Here is a 23,655-nt window from a genome sequence, read left to right as displayed (position 1 = left end):
TGGTTTTGTGTGTCTTTGCAAACACGGCCGTTCAGTTTCTCTCCAGTTCATGACGACTCGCAGGCTGTTGACTTGACAAAACTGTGGACCGGAAGGTCAGGCATCTTTTCTTAATTTTAGGGGAGCTATTCTTGCGAAGAGTACAGCCTTTTAAACTTTAAGTCAGCAAAGATATTCTTTAATTAAACCACCTTTGCAAGGGCAATAGGGGTAGGGTAATTAATGCTTTTTGTCAACTCACCAACTCCCTGAATTGCAAAAGTGCAGGGATATTGGGATTTGGTTCCAGAAAAAAAGAAAAGAAAAAAAGCAAATCAGTTTAAAGTTTTGCAAGAACTTTACTCCTGAAAAACTCCCACTGATGAGTAGAGGAACGACAGGCTAAAGTGAAGAATGTCAATATTTGTCAATATTAATGCTTTTTGAAGGCATTGTAAGGGGTTTATTTCTTTCCTGCAGTTGCACCATCCCTCTCAGGGATTCCGATTTGCCACAGTGAGAGAAAGCAGCGCGGAGGACTACGTCAAGAAGAGTTTCCCCGAGATGCACGAGTACATGAGGAGATACAATGTCCCAGCAACACCGGATGGCATACATCATCTCAAGTGAGACAATGCTAAACATACAGTGGACACAGCACACACATACAATCAGACCCACGCGCATTATACATCATGCTCTGTCACCATGAACCATGAACGCCACTGTCACCTGCCCTCTAATATTCAGTAACTATCCAACTGACTGTCATCATTCCCTGAAAATCAACTTCTCTCCGTGGAATAAAAGAAGCTTTATCATCTTTGGGGGGGGAAAAAAAGGAATGTGAGTTGCGTGTCCAAGGAAAGACAAAATTTAAAGAAAAAAAAAATTGCTGTCATTCCCCACCACAAGCCTGCCTGTTTGCATTCAGATCTCACCCTCCTCCTTACCCTGCCATTGCTGTCATCCTAAGCTGCTTCAACATTCAACCAGCATCCCCGTGGAGCAAAGCAGAATATAGTGAGAAAAGGCAGCTGGAATGCAGGCCTAGGCTGCGTAGGACACAATTTGAATGGATGAGACATGATGTGTTTTTTTTTTTTTTACAGAGCTTGTAATATGCTGATTAGAAGGTTCAAGGAAAAATGTCATCTTTAGAAAATTACGACTGGGTAACAAGACAGCATCCAATAGTGCCAAAATGCAACTTTGAACACCCGGGTGCTCGGGGTTTACTCCACAAGGCACCAGGCATTAGCTATCAGTAATATCAGCGTAAAAATGCAACGTGTGCATTAACGACTTAAATCTCATGTTATATTATAAGCAACTACTGCACTGACAGGAGGAGCCCCATGTGGAAAAAACACTCAACATTCATGAAGTGGTCCAAACAAAACTGGCCTGGGGAATTGCAGTGGTTCCATTTATGGTAGAACAAGTGTTGAAGGGGCTGTTTAGGTTAAAGTTACTGCATAGATTGAAGAAAACAAAGCCTGCAAAGATTTTTCCCCAGATTTGATTGCAACATGGAACAAAGCCATTTTAAAATTCACTGGAAGTGTTTGCATTGTCAGTTTTCTTCAGCTGTGATTTTGGATTTATCTTTGGATCATGATCATATTTTGGATCGTGACGAGTATTTTATTTATTATAATAGATGCAAAATTCCATGCACCCTGATTGCTATAACACCATTGCATGCGGAAACATGTTCTTTTCTGCAATTGTCACATTTCTCATCCATACACACTTTGTGTGTTTTTTTACAGTAGTCTTTCAGCTTAATGAAGATTCCTCACCACAGTCATTGAAACAACAGCGACAAACTGCTGCTTGTCTGCTGTATAATTAGAGCTTTTTGAGAAAGTGGCCTGACTGGAGCATTATCAGCCATCAGACGACGTTCTCGTCCTGTTTTGGCTTGTTAAAGTGGTACACATGCTTTTATGTGCCATAATGCAGTCTCACATCAAATAGCTCACACCTGAAATAGACCAACTTATTGGAGTGGCTTTTTTAACCTGGGTGCTAACAGGTCTCACTTCATGATGTGAAGACTTTTCTCCAATCATCCTCTGAGAAACTTGTCCCGTAACTAATGCCGTTTTCCATTTGTGCCGTCGGTATGCAAAAACATGACTCATCTACTTTACTGCAGGAAGATGATGCCGAAAGGCGGCATCGTGTTTGAATCAATTTGGCTGGATAATTGGTTGATGTCAAGGTAGTGCACCGGTCATAAAATAAATAATATCGATAGCATACCATGGTGGAAAGACAACCTGCAACCTAAATCAACCTGTGATAATGAACAGCCAGCTTGAGCGTGGAAGATAGCGGAGGATTTCAAACACTGTCCTTGATAACAAGCGAAAAACACAGAGAATATCTTGAAAAGGGCTTTGTAGAATTTGTATCCCTGCAGGCTCTGGCTGTCAGTGAAGACATTTTGAGTTGATTTGCAAAAAAACCTCACTGAGAGCATTGTGATTTAATATCTCACCTCTGTGTAACAGACTTGGAGTGAGGAATGCGAGTAAATTGGCAGAAAGTGGCAGGCAGTAATTTTATTGGCATATGGACGGTAAAAGTGCTGGAAAACCGTGGGCAGGACTGGCCTGAGAAATATGCAGTTGAGACAAGGGGAAAGGACGAGAGAAGCTTGTTGAATCATTTACATCCCGTTTTCAGTAAAGTGCCCTCTGAAAGGCTCCGTGAACTACCCGCAAATACAAAAACAATTCAATCTCACATGCTTTTTTGTTATTTATTCATTGCCTTCACTCTCATTTTTTCATCTCTCATTGTTGTGTTAAGTGTGTCCACAGTGTGTGTGTTTATTTGGTGCTTTATCATTTATCGGATCTCATTTGTTTCAAATCTCAAATGTAAAACATGCAAGTGCCCACATGTTTTTCTACGTATTCATCTTGACGCTCCCAATAAAATGAAGTGAAAGCATGTAGCATATCTATCTATGCGCTAGCAAAACAGACCAAAACAAACTTTTCTTATTCTTTGCACTCACTCTGTAAGGTCGGAGGTGTGACACGAGGAAAATAAGACTCGGAGCAGCAGCCCAGGAGTGAGATGACAAAGTCAGGTTCATTTAGCTTTGTCTCAGGAGGTGTTAAAGGTTAATGTTTCATGTGAAATTCAGAAAGCTACTTTAAAGTGTTTGCAAGCGTCTGAGGTCGGCTCCCTGAAGATGTTAGATTTCTGTTTTTGTTATGGGTATATTCGTCACAACAGTGAATTTGCGAGAGCGACCATGGATCAGTCCCAGTCAATCTGTCACTATCAAAAACATGTCAAATGCCATCGGATTGTCACGAAACTTAAAGACACGATTCAGGTCAAGACTCCAGCACTGATCGTCACGCACAGTGTTTAAATGCCATGTATTATGTGGAATGATACACAAAACACAGCATTGTGTGTTAAGTGAATGCTGCTTAGCTCAATAAGTTCTCAAGCTGAACCATCACGTCTCACCCTCAGTGTATCTGCTTGCTGTGTGCTTACAGGGCCGACCCTCAGAGGCTGGACGCATTCATCATGGACAAAGCTCTGCTGGACTACGAGGTCTCCATAGATGCAGACTGTAAAACACTAACAGTGGGAAAACCCTTTGCTATAGAAGGTAACATGGAAGCTAATTATATGACAAATTACCTGCTTATTTAAGACACAAAATGCTCCATGATGTAGATATTTATAGCTGTGTGTGTTTAATCTCAGTGGATTTGTTGACTTATTTTAATCATCACTAGATTTTAAGAGACGACACGACTGCGAGTAACTGACCACGACCATTTTTTTAGGACCACCCTAAATTTAACAATATCAGTCACTCCACACATGCACAGCGGTTAATCTCTTTGCTTTCAACAGCTTAGATTCTCCACTGTCTAATGTTAATCTCTGGTCCATTTAGCGAGCTTCTTCCTCCCACTGTGAAAATGTTCCCATGGTGGATGCTTCCATTACAGGCCACCGTAGTCCCAGATTCCTGCATTGTTGTTAATTACTTAATGCACCCTTAAGCCTTCAGGATACAATACAAATCAATCAGTGCACTTCCTACCAAGGCAAGGTACTTCTGTAATTGGCTACTGCTGGATTTGTCACACGTTCCTGGCATGCTGAGAAATTCCGTCATTTACTTCAATGTCAAGTACCTGCTTTGTTTAGGGTGACAATGGCGCTCTCTGATAAGCACTGGCAATATTTGCCAAGACTCCCTTCTTTAAGCTCAGCAGTTATTTGTCTTATTCTTGTGCTGAGCTATGAAGCGCAGAAAGAATATAATGGCAGTACGTGGAGGAGAGGTGAAAATGATTTTGCTGTTGTGACAGAGGAATAATGAGTCTGTGCTGTGTATCTCCACTGGCAGGCTACGGGATTGGCCTCCCTCAGAACTCACCACTCACCTCCAACTTCTCAGAGCTTGTTAGTCAGTACAAGTCAGATGGCTTCATGGACACGCTGCATGACAAATGGTACAAGGTTCTGCCCTGCGGGAAGCGCAGCTTCGCTGTGACTGAGGTAGGAGCCGCCTGTAATACACAACAGCAGCAAATGTATTGTTCTTGTGTGATGGAGACGGTTAAATAAATGTCGAGCTTTAACATATTGCATCTTCTGATCACCGCCAATGGGTATGGTTCAAGGGCAGTTTCAGCTGGTGTCATAAATTTCTAGGTCCTGTTTGGCAATCATATCAAAGACAAAAACACAGTTTAAAGCTGCACTAATCAATATTTTACATAACCATTGATCAAATAGCTATTTGCTATGTGAAAAGGGTTGCTCAGTCGTCGCATCCCCCAGCTCGTTGTTTTGGTTTTCCAGCTCAAAGCCTTTCGGTCTGGTTTCGTCTCACTGCTCTCATCATCCTCTTCTCCAGCTGCTGCAGGCAGCTGTTTTCAGAGGACAAGCGGCAGACAAGCTAAGTTAGCGACTGAACATTGTGGCGCACGCCGCGGATAAAAAGCCAAATATTTCCCCAAGGAGCAAGTGGAGAGCAAAGCGAGAGTGACTGCTGGCCAGAAGGCTGCTGACGTTGCTCAGCCTTCACGAAATAGGCAACTCTTTGCTAACATGTTTGCCACAACATCTTCATAAGGCGATAGCACATCACGCTTGTGTTTCCAACTTGTTCCACAGCCCCCAAGAGCCAGAAAAATAATAATTTAATCCAGCTTTAATTACAGAAGTCAAAGAAGATTTATCGTCTAACTATAAAGGTGCAGAAGTCATAGCTGAAAACGTCATCATTGTATAGAAGTCGCTTTCCCGCCACTTCATTAACTGGACGTTTTTTGTTTTTTTAAAAGCATCCTTACCAAGGACTCTGCCTCTTGTTTCATCATTTTCCCGGCTGTCCTTTCCCTGCACTGCCTCCATCACCTCCACGCACAGTAATTGCTCCTGACTAATTCAGACCCTGGCCTCTGACCCTCCCGCTGCAAACCAAGCTGTGTCCCATAACTTCAGTCTTAAGCAGTGGGGGCCCCGTGGTCCGTGCTGCTCTGCTATTACCGAGCACTTAGCTCTCTTCGCAGCCCGGCCGTCTCTCCACCCAGCTGTGACTCCGGAATCCCCAAAAGTGGCTCCTAGCTCAGCGCGGACTGCACAGCCCCTGTTACCGAGCATGAATAAAAGACTCACTTCTTCAAAAAGGGGATTCGCGTCCCTCCTCTGCCGCATCTCCTTCCTGTTCTGTACCTTCCTTTTATATTATTTATTTTTCTCAGCTACATCGTGACTTTTCTATTTTCAAAGGCACATAACCTCTGCTGGTTGCTCATTATGATGTCTAATTAAGGAGCACTCCTGGTGTGTGCCTTTGAATGACAGCAATATCTAATACATAAATGGAAATTACCATTTTATGACTCTCCTCTGAGTGGCAGGAGCAGCACATTGCGGCGCAACAGATTCAGTGTCACTGAAGTGAACCATTTTCCGCTGTGTAACAGCTAGACGTGTCAAAGATGCTATCTACCACCGCAGACATTTAAATTGCTCCAGGGACATTTCATTTTGCAGTATCATGCCTCCACCTGCCTACGGTGACGGCAGAGCAAGCTGCTTGACCGGTCTTTTGCTTCATCATACAGCTGTGTCAATCGGGTGCCGAGCAGAAATCACGGTATGATGATGATGATCGTGTGCTCACGGTCATATTGCAAAATAAGTATGTATCATTTAATTAAATCAACATAACCTCGTTTAAACTTTGAAACGCTCACTTGCACACACAGCTTCATCGCCGCACGGAAAGTCTGAACAAAAGTCGCATGTTTTGGCACAGTTACAGTGTGCTGCCAAAATGAACACTGGACAACATCAGCAGGAAATTCATGTGATATAAGCAATATGAATTAATGACTAGGCTGGCTCAGTTTAGCCCTGCTCAGCATTTTTTTTTTTTTTTTAGCAATCTTTTATTCCGATGAATGACTGCTACGCCACCAGCAGCAAGCCTGGCATTCTGAAAAGATGAAAAATCTGATGGATTGGCTTCAGCGAGGCAGCCAAACTCTCTGGCATCCGGCCAGCTCTCTGTCACCCCAAAGAAGCTGATCCCATTTGAAGTAATAAAATCAATACCAATAAATGACATATTATTCAATTACCTAACATTAAGGGGGCCAAACTTAACATTACCAAGAAATAAATTGTGATCAAAGGGAAGAAGATTAGGAGTGTTATGTGCTTTATTGAAGTTATTCATAGATTTTTGCAGCAAATTTATGCGATTAATCAATGAGTGAAGTGAACCGAAGCAGGCAAAAAAAACACATAAGTGGAATGTGAATTACAACATCACTGTGAGAAATGATTGTTCTATATGGTTGCATACAGTGAAAAGAGACAGGAAGTGCGTGTGTTGCCAAAAGTTTGGAGAATATGTGCTTAAAAGTGCTGATCCAAAGAACAGCCATAACTGTGAAGAACGTTGGAGTGGTTTGATGCACAATAACTCTTTAAACTTTTTATCCACTGGAGCTAAGTATTAGATTAGATTAATGTCATGTATCCTCACTAAGCTTGTCGTACAGTTAAAGGATAACACCACTGTAGTTTTATCTTTTTCTCTCCAAATTAATTCCCCCAAGGTTCAAATATTGTCTCCTGCAGCCTGATGCTGCTACTGTCTGTACTGCCTGACTTCCCGGAAATCACCTGCACCCACTCTTCAAAATTTCATTACAGCTAGCTCACTAAGTCACAATACAATGATGAATTTAATCCATCATGTTTTTTTTTCTTTTTTTCCAAACATGACTTTATAATGCAATCATTGCAGCGGCTGTTCCATACTCGTAGTAAAAAAGATCCATATGGGAATGCACGTCTGCAGCAACTGCAACAGGTGCTCAGTTAAGAAGCCTGATGTCACTGTAGTCAATGGGCGACACATGCAGATTCATGATACCTTTCTGAGAGGTTCCTCCGTAGTAACACATTCAAAATAGAATGAGTGAAAATAGAGGCGTGAGGGGAAGAAAATCACAGTCGTAGTGAGAAGTGCGATGTCCCACAGTGAGAGAATCTGAGGGTTTTTCTCAGGAGAATCAGAAAATAGCCAAATCTCACAACATTTAAAATGAAGCACATGCTGTTTTATTCCAGGAGAAGTAACAATGCAAAGGTGATACCTTATTTCAAATGTCCAGAAATCTTTAATTTCTCTTTAAAAGACAATGCTGAATTCCATACTGCACACAGGCATTGCAGTTTCTACTTTAGGGACTTTGTAATGCTGTTAATCATTCAGTTTGGAGAGTGTTATCACTTTTTTCCCACTGCTTCATGCTGTTGTTTGCTTCTGATAGGAGTGAAGCGAGCCTGAGCAATAGTCTCCTCAAACCCATTTTTTGTGGAATGCTTGTACAAGCGCAGCTGCAGCGATTGTGGTGTTATAAAGTCAAGTTATGGAAAAACAAAAATACATGATGCATTAGGTTTGTCTGCGCGAGCCGTTTTTAATGGAATTTTGAAAACAATGGGAACCGATGACTCCTGGGAGGTCAGCCAAACTTGCTCTAATGGAGACGGTGCGGGAACTTCTGACTGCGGCGAATGCATCAATGGGCTCGCGCATTTCACCGGTAATAGTGGCTGAAAAGAAATAATAACACAGTCACACAAGTTTTATCATTAAAGTGCTAGCTAGAGGAACAGTTTTGCATACGGCAAACCAAAAGCAACTGCCACGCCTACTGCTGAAAACGAACATCTGCTCGAGGACATGCAGTTTTACGACCGTTCTCAATTAATTTTTGTCATTATGATACAAACGTAAAACACAGAACACTAAAAAAACACAGCAGATTGCAAATAGTGACATAAGAAAGTGAATTCATTGAGCTTAGACTGTATACCTTGTACAAAATGATGCATCATGCATGGACGGATGGAGCTTGTGTAATATACACCTTGAGAATTTCAAGGGGATATTATTAATAATTAAACATAAATGTTTAAATTGTCTCGTTATATGACTGTTTTACCACCATGCAGCACAGCTTGAGACTTAACATTGCACTTCCTGCAAGGACAACTTCTCAATTAAAAGCAGTAGTTATGCATCCCTGATCTCTTATCCTCTACATCTCCTTCTGCCTTCCCTCCACCTCTTCACTTTCTTTCCCCTGCCTCCAACCTCTCTCATGCGCCAACTCCTTGTCTCTCCAGACACTGCAGATGGGTATAAAGCATTTCTCCGGTCTGTTTGTGATGCTCTGTGTGGGCGTGGCCTTATCTCTGCTGACCACCATAGCAGAACACATTGTGTACAAGCTGGTGATCCCGAGGGTCAAGGAGCCACGCTTCAAATACTGGCTGCACACGAGCCAGGTACTGAACGCACACACGAGTACACACACATGCAACACAGTGAATTCTGTATTCTGTGTATTCTGATTATATGATGACAGATAAGTGAAAGTAGCCATAACAAAATGTGAAAATATTAAGTGTCAGTGTTGAAAGTCTAAAGTATTTGCAGGAGAGTGCAGTGCATATGTATTAAGACAGTGGCATATAACAAAACCAGTAAACAACAGAATAATCACAGAGATTTACAGTCAGCATGTTGATGTTTATCAGCCAGGTCCTGCCGAGCAGTGGTGTGATGGTGATGTAGGAAGAACTCCGCTGATACAAACTTGAGTTAAAGAGAACTTTATTAACAGGCAGTATCAGATCAGATGAGAGAGCTTCAGGGTCAGATCAGAAGACTCTGCCCTTAACATACAGACATCACAATATAAAGCATGGTGTTATGTCTTACTCCACCCATATCTTTCCTATCTCAAAGACCAGATCATGTTCTGAGCACTGTCCCACTAAGGAATGTTTTCCTTTGCGACAATCTATATCTACCTCTATAGGAGATTTACGTTCTCATAGCCCCCTCTATAAACTTTACCACCTCTGGTTTCCCCTTTTCCTGATCTGACCCTACCTGGCCTCACATACCACAACTGAGAGTGGTCAACATGTTAGACATCAGTTTACCCCTGATCACGCTTAATCTGACATATATTTGCTATTTGATTGATCTCATCATATACCTCAATGTGACAGCTAACTTGTTGCTTGGTTTTCCAGAGATTACACCGGGCCCTCAACTCAGTCTTCACTGATGACAAACTGCCGACTGTTACCAAGCCTGAGAAGAGGTACTGTCCCCGTCACTGAAATCTGAGCTGAGTACAGTTTCAGTTCAATCAAATAAATCCACTAAACAAACACATCACTGTAATATATTCATGCTTAAATGCAGTGTTTGTTTGTTTTTTATCATAAATGTGATTTGAGGACATCCCTGACTGAGTGAACTGAATGTGAACTGAGCCCAGTTGTGTTGGGATTATTTATGACTCATTTAGGACATTTTGTTTTTAATGGGACTTATTCAAACTCATTGCATTAGCAACAGGCTCTCCACTGACCTCAGGTGAAGTTGAAGTAATGCTGACACAGCAATAACCAGATTTCCATTCAGCTGTAGCACAACTTCTGACAGGCTTTCCAGGAAAAGGCAGAGTCCTGTATGTTATGTGAACATTCGTTGGCAGTTCATGGAGAGAAACAGACGGTGGCGCTAATCCTCCAGTCAGGTTCCGCTAAACCGTTCCAGAAGAAGGGGGCGCACAGATGATGCAGTTAAACCAGCGTCTCATAGATCAGAGTCTTCAACTGCTGCTTTTTTTTGGTCCTCGTCGCATTTTACTGTTACCTGTGCGCCAACCTCCCGCTGTAAAAGCCTCTAGGCTAGTTGTTTTTTTCTTCTTGAATTTCCAGCCTTGAATTGAAAATCTTTAAATACCATAAAATAACTACATCATAAACAAATAAAATGACTTTAACAAAGAGGCTTTGCTGAATTCTAGGGTATCGCCAGAACATATCATATCTCAGATGTGTTGTACCCTTCATTCACACCAAAAAAAGAAAGCACAGAAGCTTCTAGCAGGAATCCAATTTTCCAAACTTAAACGGCCCATTGGCCAAATTATCAGGCTGCGAATAAGTGACATCAATTAACATCCATGTGGCAGTTGAGGGACCCATTTTTAATCAGAAACTAAACAGAATGGCCAGTCTGTTGGAAGCTAATTATCAGTAAGGGAAATTGGGGAAATAATCTCTTGCTGACGTCACAGAGTATTGTTTGCCACAGTGGGTGAGAGAGGGAGATTTAGGAAATCATAAGAGCTTCTTTTTGGTCAGTTTCAGTGTCTTTTCAAACGTTGCGTGGTCCAGATTAGTTACATAAACCTTCACAGTCGTTTTGACGCTGCGACAGTGTGTGTGTGTGTCATAGTGTAGCTCCTCTTATTCACATTTGATCGCTGCTCACATTGGCATGTTAAATGTCACATTGTAGCTTCCTCTTCAGATGCTATCCGATAAGCATATCTGATGTATGGTAAGCAAAGTGGGACATTTATCAGTCTTTTTTTTAGGCTTCTGAGGGGAGATTAAAACAACCCTCAAGCTTCTGCGGAGCAAACGAGCCCCATTTTATCTTTCTCGGAAAAATTCTGCAGGACTCGGTTTCACGTCTATTCCTGCTTAGCGCCTAACGCGGAGGGGACACTCAGGTGGGACACTCAAAGTGGGGATTAAATGTAAGTAATAATTACGGAGCCAAGGCCATGCGAGGGATGCCTGTGGTAATGAGGATAGATTACCTACTGCTGCATAATTATGCTCATTCAATCAAGCTCTTCTTCACCGTGCCTGCACGCTGTCTAGGAGTCAGAAATTATTACTGTCATATTGTCAGCGTCCTGCAGAAACCCTGCGTGTCAGAAACGTCTGGCTTCCCTTTTATGTGTGTGAGATTTTGCGCCTTGAATGGCTCCAGCTCAAAGCACTGCCACAGTGGTACATCTTACAGAGAAGTGCTGCATGTGCACCTGTGTACCATCAGCATAATAAAAAGAAGGCATTATGTAACCAAATGGAGCGCATGGGTAAAAATGTAATTGGCCTAAAACGACTACTTAGGCTGGAACTATAACATATTTTATTTCCCGGCTAACAAGGTTGTAGAATAGCCCAAAGGCATCAGAGAAGTGTCTGTCTGAGAGAATTACGAGCAGTGTCTATACCCCGAAATACTCTCCGACGTCCAATTAAGATCTTGTAATAAGTATTAAATGCAGCGTATGTCATGTAGCTCTAAAAAGACCTTTACCAGACATCTAGCTAAAAAAAGATTGTCACTTCCAGTGGATCAAAAATATCAGTTGCAATTCAGCTGCTATACTCTTTTTGATGGAAATAATATATGGGATCAGACCACTGCTCCCACTGTATATATTTACTTACACACATTGTTACCAAAATCACCCAACTTCACTAATTAAGAGCTTTTGCACTAGATTTCCCATCAATTTTAAAGTCATTTTGTAGTTGCTCCTGTTTTTTAGTAAATTTCCCTAATTGCCTTAGTTCCATGGGTATTTTGAATAGCAAATATACTTTAATTTGATGTTTCATACGCCATTCCAGCTGCATGTTGTCGATGTAACATAACAAAAGCAGTACATCAGGCGATGTCTGTGATGTTTAGGCTTTTACTGTACATTTTCCCTCAAGAGCTGAATTTTCGGGTAGCCGGAGCAACTCTGCAGTGTGGAAATAATTGGGCAAGGATTGTGCTCCGCTGTTTCACTCCTGCTGTGTAATTCTTGTACAGCACACCATCGGCACAATTTTAGAGGAGTGTAATCACATCCGATAAGAGCTACTGTATAACGGACGAATGCAAGAGGACCAGATTTGACATTAGCGTTTTCGCTCTCCGCAGGGTGGTCAAGGGGTCATTCAGTACTGTACAGAGCTGCGCCCCACACCCCCCGGAGCTGGTAGGGATTCAGCATCTTGCTCAAGGACACTTCAGCAGGGTGCATATCTTTCTGCTGCACCTGTGTCCTGCTTGGTGAAGGACAGCCTCCCTATTCACTGTGCTACAAGCTGCGCCTATGTCTTGTTATGACTTCTGGTAGCGACATCTGTACTGACAGATGGGTTGGGAAATACTGGTCTGTGGTGAAATGCGCCATTCCAATTCCATTCTAAAAGTGTAGCCGCAGGTAAACAAGAGCTGTCCTCTCCTCACCAGCTGCACTGGTTGACCTGAGATGGAAAAGTATCTATGAATTTAGGGAAGTTGTGAATAATTATATAGTTATGTATGATTGTGTGGTTAGTACACGTGTAGGAGAGAGCAGATATCTCTGAAAACGGAGAGCTGAGAACAGTAAATGCTATGAGGAGGAGTTTTCTGGCCTGTCTGAGGGAAAGGAGCAGGAACAGTTGTGAAAAATAAATCATCTCACTGTAATCGATGAGGAGAGAGCCGGCTGACTTGCAGTTGTGTATCGACTCCTGGCCTCTTCATATACAGAATGTAAAACAAAGAGCTTGATTTGTTTTTGAGGTAGGAATGGAGACACCCTCTGATGCCAGTGACAGGAACACAATAATGAGCTTTACAGCTCTTTTATTTAAACCCTTATACAGTACGTGTGGTTCCTATTTCAGATGCAGCATCATCTCACACAACACAGAGAGGTATTTTAGGGCAAATGCCTCTTCATCATCTTGGAAAATAACGATCATGTGAAGAACATCCTAACATTGTTTTTCTTCTGCACACTTGTCAACACTGCGTGGTGAGCAGTTCCATTTCTGACCTTGATATCATTATTTCTTATGTGAGTCTCTACCAGGTAAAAAAAAAAAAAAACCTCATCGATTATACATTTTCCAATGAAATGGTGAGAGCTCTGTCTCAATCGCCGTCCCCATTCACATCATGAAACCTGAAAGAGCTCCTCTCTCATGTGGGGGTAACACACAGACTCCCCAATGCTGAGGACATGAAGTTACAGGCTCGGCGGAAAAACAACAGAGGAAGGGGGTTTGAGTGAGGTGAAAAGGCTGGAGGCTCTGCTAATAATAAGACTCATATTTATTTGCATCACACCTTTCAGAGCAGCCACAAAGTGCTTTCAAAATGAGTGAATAAAAAACAAATTGAGCACAAATGTTTTTAAAAAAATGTCAAGAGTAGTTATTTACAGATAAAAGCACAAAAGTAAGCTGCGAGGGTGAGTTTTAGGCAGTGGTTTAAAGGTCTGATGTTTCTGTGTTCACTGAGCACTAATGGCATAAAAGCTCAGCCAGCAATTGTTCTCAAGCTAGACATAATGCCTACCGGGCACCTGCCTTAGACATCTGGCTACTGTGATACAGTCTAATTAGTTGGAGAGCATCTGTGCTATAACACCAACAGGTAATGCCTATAAAGATGCTAAAATTGGGGTGATTATCCTAAGACTTAAGGCTTAAAAGATCTGATAACATTGCAAAATATTCTCTCCGTCATTGCAGCCATGATGTGAGCACAGGTGCCTTCTTGTCAAAAGGTGTATATATGATTCTAAGATAAAAAATCTTTTTATGTTCTTCTACTCTGACATCTCATCCCTCAGATTAAGGTCTCTTTTGATGTCAGGAGTATCTCATTAGATTCTTCTTGTCACTTTTTTATCATCATTGAAAATACTTTGTGATTCAGAGAGTTATTCAGTTAGGCAGATGATGGGAATCTCTCTTTTATACTCCTTAAATGAAATTGCGGTTATTTTTCAGGTCCAATAGATGTGAAAAGTTTCTGTTTGAGAGAGCAAACCACATTATGTCTGGCATCAGAAAATGACTGCAGGAAACATTGGGGTTGACGGGGAGTACAGTATATATATTACATTGTACTGGTGCTTTATATGCAGGGTTGTGTTCTCATTTTCAGTGATAGGGTGCACAGAGTGTTCTCAGGAACTTTATATAACACTTAAAGTTTATGTTCATAAAAAAGACATTTTTTTTAAGTTGTTTTGTTTACATGGCACCTTAACTCTACTATTAAAATCCACTTGTAATCTGTTTACTACTCCACCATCCTCCTCCATATAATTTTGTCTTAAAATGCAACTTTTCTTGTTTTGTTTTGTTTGAATAAGAACTTGGGATGTTGCCCTTATGTGGCATCCAAACCACTGACTCACCAAAACACCACATAATGCTATTTTAATAAAGCAGTGGACCACGAAAAATAAAGTATTTGAAGTTGATTATTAACCAAAACATTCCAATAATAACTAAATATTCAGAATCAATTATCTGCACTGGACCTGCTTTCAGCAAAACATTTCCATGGTTTGATGAAGCATAAAAGCAAGGACACTCAGTGATATTTTCTCTAAACCCAAGATGACACCAGCCTTGTGTAATATCCAATCATGTATTGCAGACGCCACTTTCTCTCTGCCTTCCTCCTATCATGCGCTGATGCTGTGGAAAAAAGAAAAAGAGAGAGATGCTCTGGGCAAAGGTCCTGGGTGACTTGATGTTGTGGGAGTTTTTCATGGTCAGTGCAATCAAAGGGAGTGATATGTCACCAAGGAGAAGCATGCTGTTTTTTGAGTTTGAGCAGCTTTACAGCGTCAGTGAACTAGCTTTGAGATCGCATTTTTCTTCTGTGGTTTGCGGTGTTACATGAAACATGGCGGCGCAGGATAAATGAGTTGAAAAGAAGGCAGGACAAGCGCTGTAAAAAGGACGCTGATGGAGGATCACTCTGCTCCCCCAGTTCTCCCTGGAGAAGCACAAAGACAAAGGATTTGTCAGGTGATATATGTTTAAGCCTGGAAAGACGATAGCATTAGTAATGCTGGGTTGAACTGACACCTCGAACCTCCAAACCTACTTTACTACTGCTGCTGCTGCTGCTGCTCATTAGCACCAGCGGCATTGAAGTACATGAATTTGATTTCTACCAGGCAGCCTTCACAGTTATGGTCTTCTTTTCTTGTCTTAAATACCTGCATGCTGTGGGTGGCTATTCATTAAACAACTCAATGAAAATACTAAACGAAAAATATAGTTCAACAATGACATGATTATGACATTGTTGAGACTGAGTCCCTGCATCAGTCCATCATTGGCTGCTCTTCTTGCAGCATCACAATCCTCAATCATAAACAGCTGCACAGTGTTAATTGGATGTACTTTTCTTGTCCAACTATCATAGTCATGTTCTAGCAAAATAGGTTGGTACCTCAATCATTGGGCCAGCTTGTCAGGCCGTGAGGACACAGGAAAATAGAAATAAGGTCATATGTCATGACTGACATACACAGAAATCCATCCCCATCCACCAACCTGCTAGAGCACATTCATATGCCAACCAGTCTGCAAACCTCACCACACACCAGCCTCAGCTTCTTTGAAAGAATCTCCCACACACATTAGCATTCAAAAGTTTGCCTGCCACAGAGGCTTGATTAGGTACAGTCAGACGGCTGAGAGGTCTACTCTGTATTTTTGAATGGTCTTTCATGCTCTTAGCTTTCAGAGAGTCCTCGTTATAAATACATGTTATTTTTTATGAAGGGTTCGCAAAAAAAAGTAATGTTTTGTAGATGGAGAGCAAAAGGCTGTCCAATACCTCAGCTACACTGACAACTGAAACAGCAGAATAAGACAAAGATAGCTCTGAGCAACTGTTAATTAAGTGTAGAGGAAATTCTAAGTCATTGGTAAAAGATATTGGAAGCTAAGCATCAAAATCTGTGCAGGTTCTTGTGTCATTGTCAGGTGCACAATAATACTTAAAACAAGCTAGAATTAACAGGTGTGTTGTTTTAGCAAAGCTGTTCTTAAAAAATTTAAATAAAATAGACAGTTAGTCAGGTTAGGACTAATGACATTCAATGACAAATTATTTTTGACAGAGAACGCATGAGATTCTGATTCTGATTAAAGTAAGACTCAGCTAGGCTAGTGGCCCTGTAATGCTAACACGAGCACACTAACAGGCTCATAATTGTTGGCATGTTGTGAGCAGATTAGCATGTTGGCAAAGACAATTTGGTATTTAGCACCAGCATACAGCTGAGGCTGATGGGAATGTTGTCAGTTTTGTAGGCATTTTGTTGCAAACCAAAGTATTGGTCACATTAAAATATGACCTAGTGGTGGTGCTCGGGGGAGATTTAAGGGAAATCATTACAGTTCTTTCTGAGGGGGACATGAAGGTGTGTGCCAAATTGCATGACATCCAATATTTGTCAAGATATTTCACAAAAAATCAGAAAAGTCAACCTCATAAACAAGGAAAAGTTCATGAATCAACAAAGTCAGGAGGATTCATCCTCTGGAGATCATGAATGTCTGTTCAGATTTCCATCGCAATCCATCTGTATCCATTGATTTCAGTCTGGACCAAAATAATGGACTCATTTCCATCCCTAGAGCCAAGCTGCATGTGAAGCTAAAAATAAAAATAAAACATATTACACAACAAATAGCAGAATAATACACTGCAGGACACATGAAAAAAGCATTTTTCATTTAATGGGACATTCAGGGAGAACACTTGTTCTACCTCTTGGCAAGCATTCACACTGGTTGTGGTATTCCTCCAAGAATCTCAACATCCCTGAACAATAAAGTCTGGAACTTTCCCATACAGTAGTTTAGAGTAATTGGTCTTTACTTTAAGGTCTGATTCTACCTACAGAGAGAGTTATGCTGCATGTGCAGCAGCACTGCAGAGTGTAAGCACAGGCTTGATATAGTGTATGTGTCTATGTAATAGTGGGAGAGAGATACCATCTGAGCTGCTGGTTCTATGTAGGATTCAGCCTGAAAAGATGCAGTCAGATGATGCGCAATCTCCCACATTGATATTCTTAGGATGAAAACAGAATTGTCACCTTACATTTCTTTATGTATTGCATCTGTCCTATCTCCAGGTGCAATGAGGGAAACAACCAGCCAGCATCTTGGAATCCTGCAGAGTCCTCCCACTGCAACAGGCGTAGGGTCCTTCCACAAGAGATGCAAAATGACCTGGAACGCCCATCCTCCCAGGATCTCCCTCCTCCACCACCCCCGTCTCCCCTACCTCATCCCCATTCTCTCCCCTTACTGGAGAAACACCTACCCATAGTGACCAACTCTAACGGTCGCTCTGACCTGTTAGGGAGGGGATTGGGCCAAGGACTGGGGCCCGGGCAGGGGGGCTCTGGGCAGGGCATAACATCGGGACAGTGCTGGGGTTTGGGTGCGGGTGACTGCGGTCCGGGCCTGGGTATGGGCAGGAACCCGCTAGTTCAGGAGCTGTCAGAACTGGAAGGTCAAATCCTTGTAATCAAGCAGCAGCTGCAGTCCGCCATGAGGAGGAAGAGAGAGCTAGAACAGTACCAATCAGAAAACCAGCAAGCAAACCAGACTGCACCCAGTCAGCTCACCACGCATCAGTCTAACCAGTTTGCTCAGTATACCCAGTCCCACCAGCAGACTAACCAACACACAAACACGCTCCCAGAGTTCTGAAGCTTTCCTCCTTTGTTGTGCCCAGAGAAACCTGGCTAGACATGGGTTTCCAAAACGTCCTGTGTGTTCTGGAAAGGGATCCTTGTCTGAGTTTTGAAGTTTGAACCTTCACAGATTTCTGGGAGCTGAATCCTCGGTTCGGCTCAGGAGTTCCCCTGAACACTGGACTGAAAGGTTCTGCGGGGATCAGATCCTTCTCTGTACCTCCAGCAGAACATTACCTGACTTCTGGAACATCAGATTTACTGGAGGGACTGGACAAAGGTGAACAACGGACCCTGAATTAAATCTGTTCTCACTAGCTTGTTGCTGTCACTGAAGAGCTGTGCAAACCTTCATCTTCTTTACTGCCCTTCCCCCAATTTCTTCACCTCCTTTTCACCTCTTTCTGATCCCTTCATTTTTTCCTTTAACTGCCATTCCTACTCCTCTCTGCCCCTTCCTCTTGTCCCTCTCATCCCTCTCCGCTATGCCTTGTCTCTTCAAGGGTACAGATTTGCTTGCCATGATGATAAGCTTCATCATAGACATGACGACTCTTTGGTATTTAAGCTTAATGGGCTAATTCACCTGAGTCTTATGTTGAGACTCGTTGAGAGTGTAAATGACCTGAAATTGAACCCAGCCACTTAAGTCTTTATGTCCTCGTGTCTTGTTGAAATCTTGATCCTTTGCAGAGGAAAGAAAAGATATACAGCTGATTGATTGGTTACCACTGATGATCTAATGTTTCCGGCCTTGGAAAATGCATTTGATTCGGCTAAGGTCATTTTTTTCCAGTGTCTCTTCTTGTGGGTTGGCGGGGCAGTTGTTATGAGTAAAGAGGAAGAATTTTTCATCAGTGGTGGATTATAGGACAATACAAAATCTTATTTTAGGGATCACTGTAGAGTGTTGTCCCTCACTTCACCGATGCACTTCTAGTTTCTTAAAGAAAGCTGCACCTACAAGTCATCATTTAACTTGTCAGAGTTTGACTTATGGTCTAGACGTTTTTCTTCTTCATAATAGCATTGGAGGCAACAAGCAGGGGGGATCTGAAGAAGTAATACATCAAATGGTGATAAATCCAAGAGTCTTTAGCCATTTCAGTCACGGACCCAGAACAGGACCTTCTTACCCAGCTCTTTAAATCACAACACACAACAAACACAGGAGAGTCACTCTGTTTTCAGTTCAGTCAAGCCAAATGTTAGATAGTAAACGTAAAAAAGACCACTTGTCGAACTCTGACATCTTACTCAAATATGATGATCATTCACGACTGAACACACTGAAACAGTCCCTCTGTGATGAGACCTGTTTTCTTGCATCTTTTTCTGTTTTCGCGTTTGGATGTCTTCTGTTATTAAAGACTTACCTCTCTTCTTTGCACTTCATTTATCTTTTTTCTTCAGTCGCCCTAAAATGTTCCAACTACCTGAAACGTCAACATGTAATTGCCAGCAGTGGCGTGCACAGACTTTTTGAAGGGCAGGGGCGGAAAGGAAAAGAAGGGCACATATAGCATGTCCTCGCCACTGAAGAGGGCACTTTAGCACGTGTTTTGGCGTCCAAGAGGGCACTTTAACACGCGTTTTGGCTCCCAGGGGCCACTTCAGAGCGCGTTTTGGCGTCCAAGAGGGCACTTTAGAGCGCGTTTTGGCATCCAAGAGGGCACTTTAGCGCGCGTTTTGGCTCCCAAGAGGGCACTTTAGCACGCGTTTTGGAGTCCAAGAGGGCACTTTAGCACGCGTTTTTCAAAAACTGGGCCACGAGGGGGGGCGGTCGCCCCCCCTGCCCCCCCTCTGTGCACGCCACTGATTGCACGAACAACTTAGACAACAGAATGTAAGACATAGTTTCACCTCAGTTCAGTTTTTAATTATTGCGCCTCCGGTACCTTGAAACTGTTAGGTATGACGGTTTCCAGCTTTCTAGAAACCTTTACGTCACCTCCTCACAGTGGAAAGTGGATTTACTGACAACTGACTCAAATCAAGACGAGAGGTTTGTTGAGTATCATACCGTTTTCTTTTTCAAGGACTTAAGAGATTTGCTTTCACTCATAGGTGTAGAGGGACGAAGATGAATCAGTGTAACCAGAGGTACAGAACAATGGCTGACATCCAGGGCACATCAATCAAACTGTGCATTGAGGATTTATTTGCTGGATTTTTTTTCCAGGTTGGCCATTAAGATTCACCTGCAGTTACTCATTTCCTCCCACCTAAATAGATTCCATTATGGTTTAAAAAACACCCTGCAGCTATATACACAACCAAGCCACTCAGAGCTTTGCTGCACACCTTGAAACGATATTTGGTTGTTGCACTATTCTTCAGTCAAATTGCTAGGGGACAGCAATTTGGACAGGAAGACATACTCAGAACAGCAAAGGATGACCTTTATAAACACATAGCATGGTCAAATACTGCCACACACACACACACACACACACACAGTCCCTATCTATTTAGCCAGTGTGTCTGCAGGGTAAGCGCAGGCTGTCACAGCTGAAATGAATACCTGACAGAGCAAAAGAGCAAGTGCACTGGCTGAGCCGTCAGCTTTCTTTGTATCCATGTGTGTGCGTGTGTGTGTGCCTTGCTTAGCTGTGACACAAACATCACTGAAGTTGCTGCAGTCGTAACAGGATGAATCAAGACAAAAACTAAATAAGACGCCTGGTTTTAGCATATCTGTGCTCATTCTAATCACTTGTCTGGGTGGCATGTGTGGTTGGACAGGGGTGTGGTGCGAGGAGGAAAAGCGTGCCTCATAAAGTCACATTCATATTGACTTTTTGGGGGCCTGTCTAAACATTGGTTTGCTAAAACATTATGTCTCCTACCCAACTTGTTCTCAGAGACAACAATATGGGGCATCACATGTTTGCTTTGAAACTGCACATAGTAGCGTTTCTTAAGAGTTCACAAATGTCTTTTTTTAAATAAAAAACTAATCTTCCCAGAAACTTTCCGTTATTATGAGCTCAGAATCCATTTAGCAAAATTGTCCTGCAATAACCTTTCTTTCTTTCTAACCCCTGCATCATGCTTGAGCTCATATCTGTAGAATATTTAAAGCATGACAGGATTTTTTTTCTCTTGAACTGAGCCTGCTATGACGCACTGCTAGACTGTCCACTGCTCCCTCTACTGTGCCTGTTCCAATCAAATGTTAATCTGTAGGGTCACACTACACTTCCATTCTGCAACTAACCCCTCTGTCTCCCATTCACTTCAACTGAGTTCCCCTTTGTTGCACATCCACATGGTTAAATTTGCACAGTCAATAGAAACACTGATAGCTAGTGTGTGCCAAAACCCTGTTTAGTTCAATATTACACTACCAGACTACAAACTGCTCCAACATCTCAAACACTTTTTACTGTTTCTGATCACTCTGCCTAATTGTAACCACGATATCTTGTCAATTTTGTGGGCTGAGTGCAGGGGACTATTTGTTCAAAGAAATGTAATAATGTGCGAATGTGACCATACCTTTAGGCTTTAGATGAGCCACGGTTTAAGGTTGTGGCCAATCACAGCAAAGAAGATAGTGTTTGCATGCAGCAGAAGAATTAAAATAGTTCTGCCTACAAGCCTGAACTCAGGACGGTATAGTAAACAAAACAAATTCTAATCATTCAAATAAACACAGGAGCAGAAATGTTTCCCACTTCTTCCAGTGAGGGAACTTAACTTAAGACTGACAAGATGTCAAGATGGAGTCCTTCTCTCTGCTTCAGTTCTTTGGTATCTCACACTAAAAGTGAAATGTGAGAGGAATGGAGCTATTGTTTCTGATCTATAGCCTTCATTTTCTTCTTTCTTTTCTGATAAAGAACAAAAATGTGCCACTGAAATTTGAGCATTCTGACACATAATGAAAAACACAAGAGAAGCCATTGTTGCTACTGACTATTTAATTTGTGGACAAACCAAGAAAAAAAAAATATATGTAGCATTTCAAATGAAATGCTATTTTTTGTTCATAAAAGAAAAGACAATTATAATCACAATGATAATGAGTATAATTCAAATCATGAATATCTATAAAACATCTTGACTTCTCTCTTCATGCTGGGCGAATCTTCCAATGGGAAATGGAGTCACAACATTGTATCACAATCCACTGGTGGGTCGGGGGGGGGGAGGGGTGCCTCAAGGAGGAAAAGTGAAGCAGGAGTCATTAGCCTGGTTTCCATTAAAAGGGCTAGCCAGGCCTCAAGTAAGTCACTGAGTTTCATGCCAAAGAGCATTTGTGTCTCTTTTTTTTTCTTTTCCCCCATTCATTTAATAAGGATGTCTTCCACTGGAAAATCAGTTTCAGTTTAACCGTATCTTCAGGTAGATCTGGCACAGGCTAGCCCTTAATCTTTCTGTAGAAAAATCCCTATCAACATCACAGTGAATCAGGAAACTGGGGTGGAATACACTCATAGTGAGAATTTCAGCCAATCATATTTCATTTTCCCTCTGGCTGATAACACGGCACTGCAAGTGGCGAACCCCATTTTCCGACTCGGAGGATGTCACTGACTCTTCCTTGTCATTTCCTCCAAAGGGTAGAGGGGTCGTTCCCCGAAACACCTAAACCGATACCAAAACATATCCAAGTTTACAGCAGGCAAACAGGTCCAAATGGATCATAATAGTCATACAGATTGACAAAAATCTTTACAAAATATGACCTGACATGGTCGATTAATGTACAGAAAGAGATAATAAAAAGAAGGATTCTGTCTTTTTTTCTGTACAAATGACAAACATCACGGAACAACAACATCAATATTTTTTCCATAGCAGATTTTTCAGACTGAGGGGGATAGATGCGGTGATCGAAGAGGCAAGTCACCTGACAGGATGTGATGTAAAACAGAGTGAGTCAGCTGACAGGAAGTGTGCAGGTTTAACACCGTCAGGATAGGCTACAGCACTCGCTCATACAAAATGTACAAAACACCGTCCTCTAACTACAAACAGCACACCTTGGAGGGAAAAAAATGTCCCATATTTCAAATGGTTTCAAGTATCTGGAAAAACAATCTGTGCTTAAGTTTGTCATGTGATAATTTTGCCACTGATGCGATCTGTGTGCCTTGGCAGGTTGAATTGAGCATGGCCCAGTTGGCTGAGAACCATTCGAAACATGTTGTATTTTGTCCCCTAGGTGGATTAAACAGATATATCAGGAGTGTTTTTTGTAAAGCATTCGGAGCCACGTGGCATGCGTCCTCGTCATTGTGTCTGGAAGTGCTGTGGAGACGCAAACGTGACCCGGTGCTGCCCCCTTAGTCATGTGACCTCCGTCATCGATGCCGAGTGGTTCTGAAAATGCACGCGGGAGGAGGGAAGGAGAAAGCGGTATGAGGATAGAGAGAGATTAGAGAGGAAGTAGAAAGACGACAGAGAGGGAAGAGGGAAGAGGTGGAAATGAAAAGGAAGGGAAGGAAGGAAATCATTGTCAGCCAGTATGGGGAGTGCTCTGCTGTGAGGTTCTGTATCTGCTTCTGTGCATTTGGGAAGGAGGGGAGGGGTGTAGTGCAAAATGTCATCATGCCTGTATGTTCTTTTGAACATGTGTCATTGCTTTGTGTAGAAAGAAAGAAAGAAAGAAAGAAAGAAAGAGAAAGACAGAAAGAACACGTGGTGAACATAATGTTACTGATACTGAAACCCTATCTTTAGTTGATTAATGTTAACAATCTTTCTCTGTGGGACTTCCAAGTATTGTAGGAAATTGCTA

The 23,655-nt window shown here is 42.1% G+C and overlaps 2 protein-coding genes across 2 annotated transcripts in view; one reads left to right on the top strand and one right to left on the bottom strand.

The window, feature by feature from the left end:
• The window catches only part of grin3a (glutamate receptor, ionotropic, N-methyl-D-aspartate 3A), a 41,753-nt gene extending 23,655 nt beyond the window's left edge, over positions 1-18,098 (top strand). Inside the window, exons 5-10 of the mRNA XM_041960483.1 lie at positions 460-605; positions 3,513-3,628; positions 4,382-4,533; positions 8,695-8,856; positions 9,613-9,683; positions 17,340-18,098. Coding sequence (XP_041816417.1) covers positions 460-605; positions 3,513-3,628; positions 4,382-4,533; positions 8,695-8,856; positions 9,613-9,683; positions 17,340-17,922 — 1,230 coding nt within the window. The 3' untranslated portion in view covers positions 17,923-18,098. The remainder of the gene's footprint in view (positions 1-459; positions 606-3,512; positions 3,629-4,381; positions 4,534-8,694; positions 8,857-9,612; positions 9,684-17,339) is intronic.
• A 5,273-nt stretch (positions 18,099-23,371) lies between these two features.
• The window catches only part of plppr1 (phospholipid phosphatase related 1), a 48,688-nt gene continuing 48,404 nt past the window's right edge, over positions 23,372-23,655 (bottom strand). Inside the window, exon 8 of the mRNA XM_041960494.1 lies at positions 23,372-23,498. Coding sequence (XP_041816428.1) covers positions 23,493-23,498 — 6 coding nt within the window. The 3' untranslated portion in view covers positions 23,372-23,492. The remainder of the gene's footprint in view (positions 23,499-23,655) is intronic.

Source organism: Chelmon rostratus, chromosome 19, assembly GCF_017976325.1.
Source record: "Chelmon rostratus isolate fCheRos1 chromosome 19, fCheRos1.pri, whole genome shotgun sequence".
Classification (NCBI taxonomy): domain Eukaryota; kingdom Metazoa; phylum Chordata; class Actinopteri; order Chaetodontiformes; family Chaetodontidae; genus Chelmon; species Chelmon rostratus.
The sequence above is the reverse complement of the archived record's forward strand: the minus strand, read 5'-3'. Positions and strand labels throughout refer to the sequence as shown.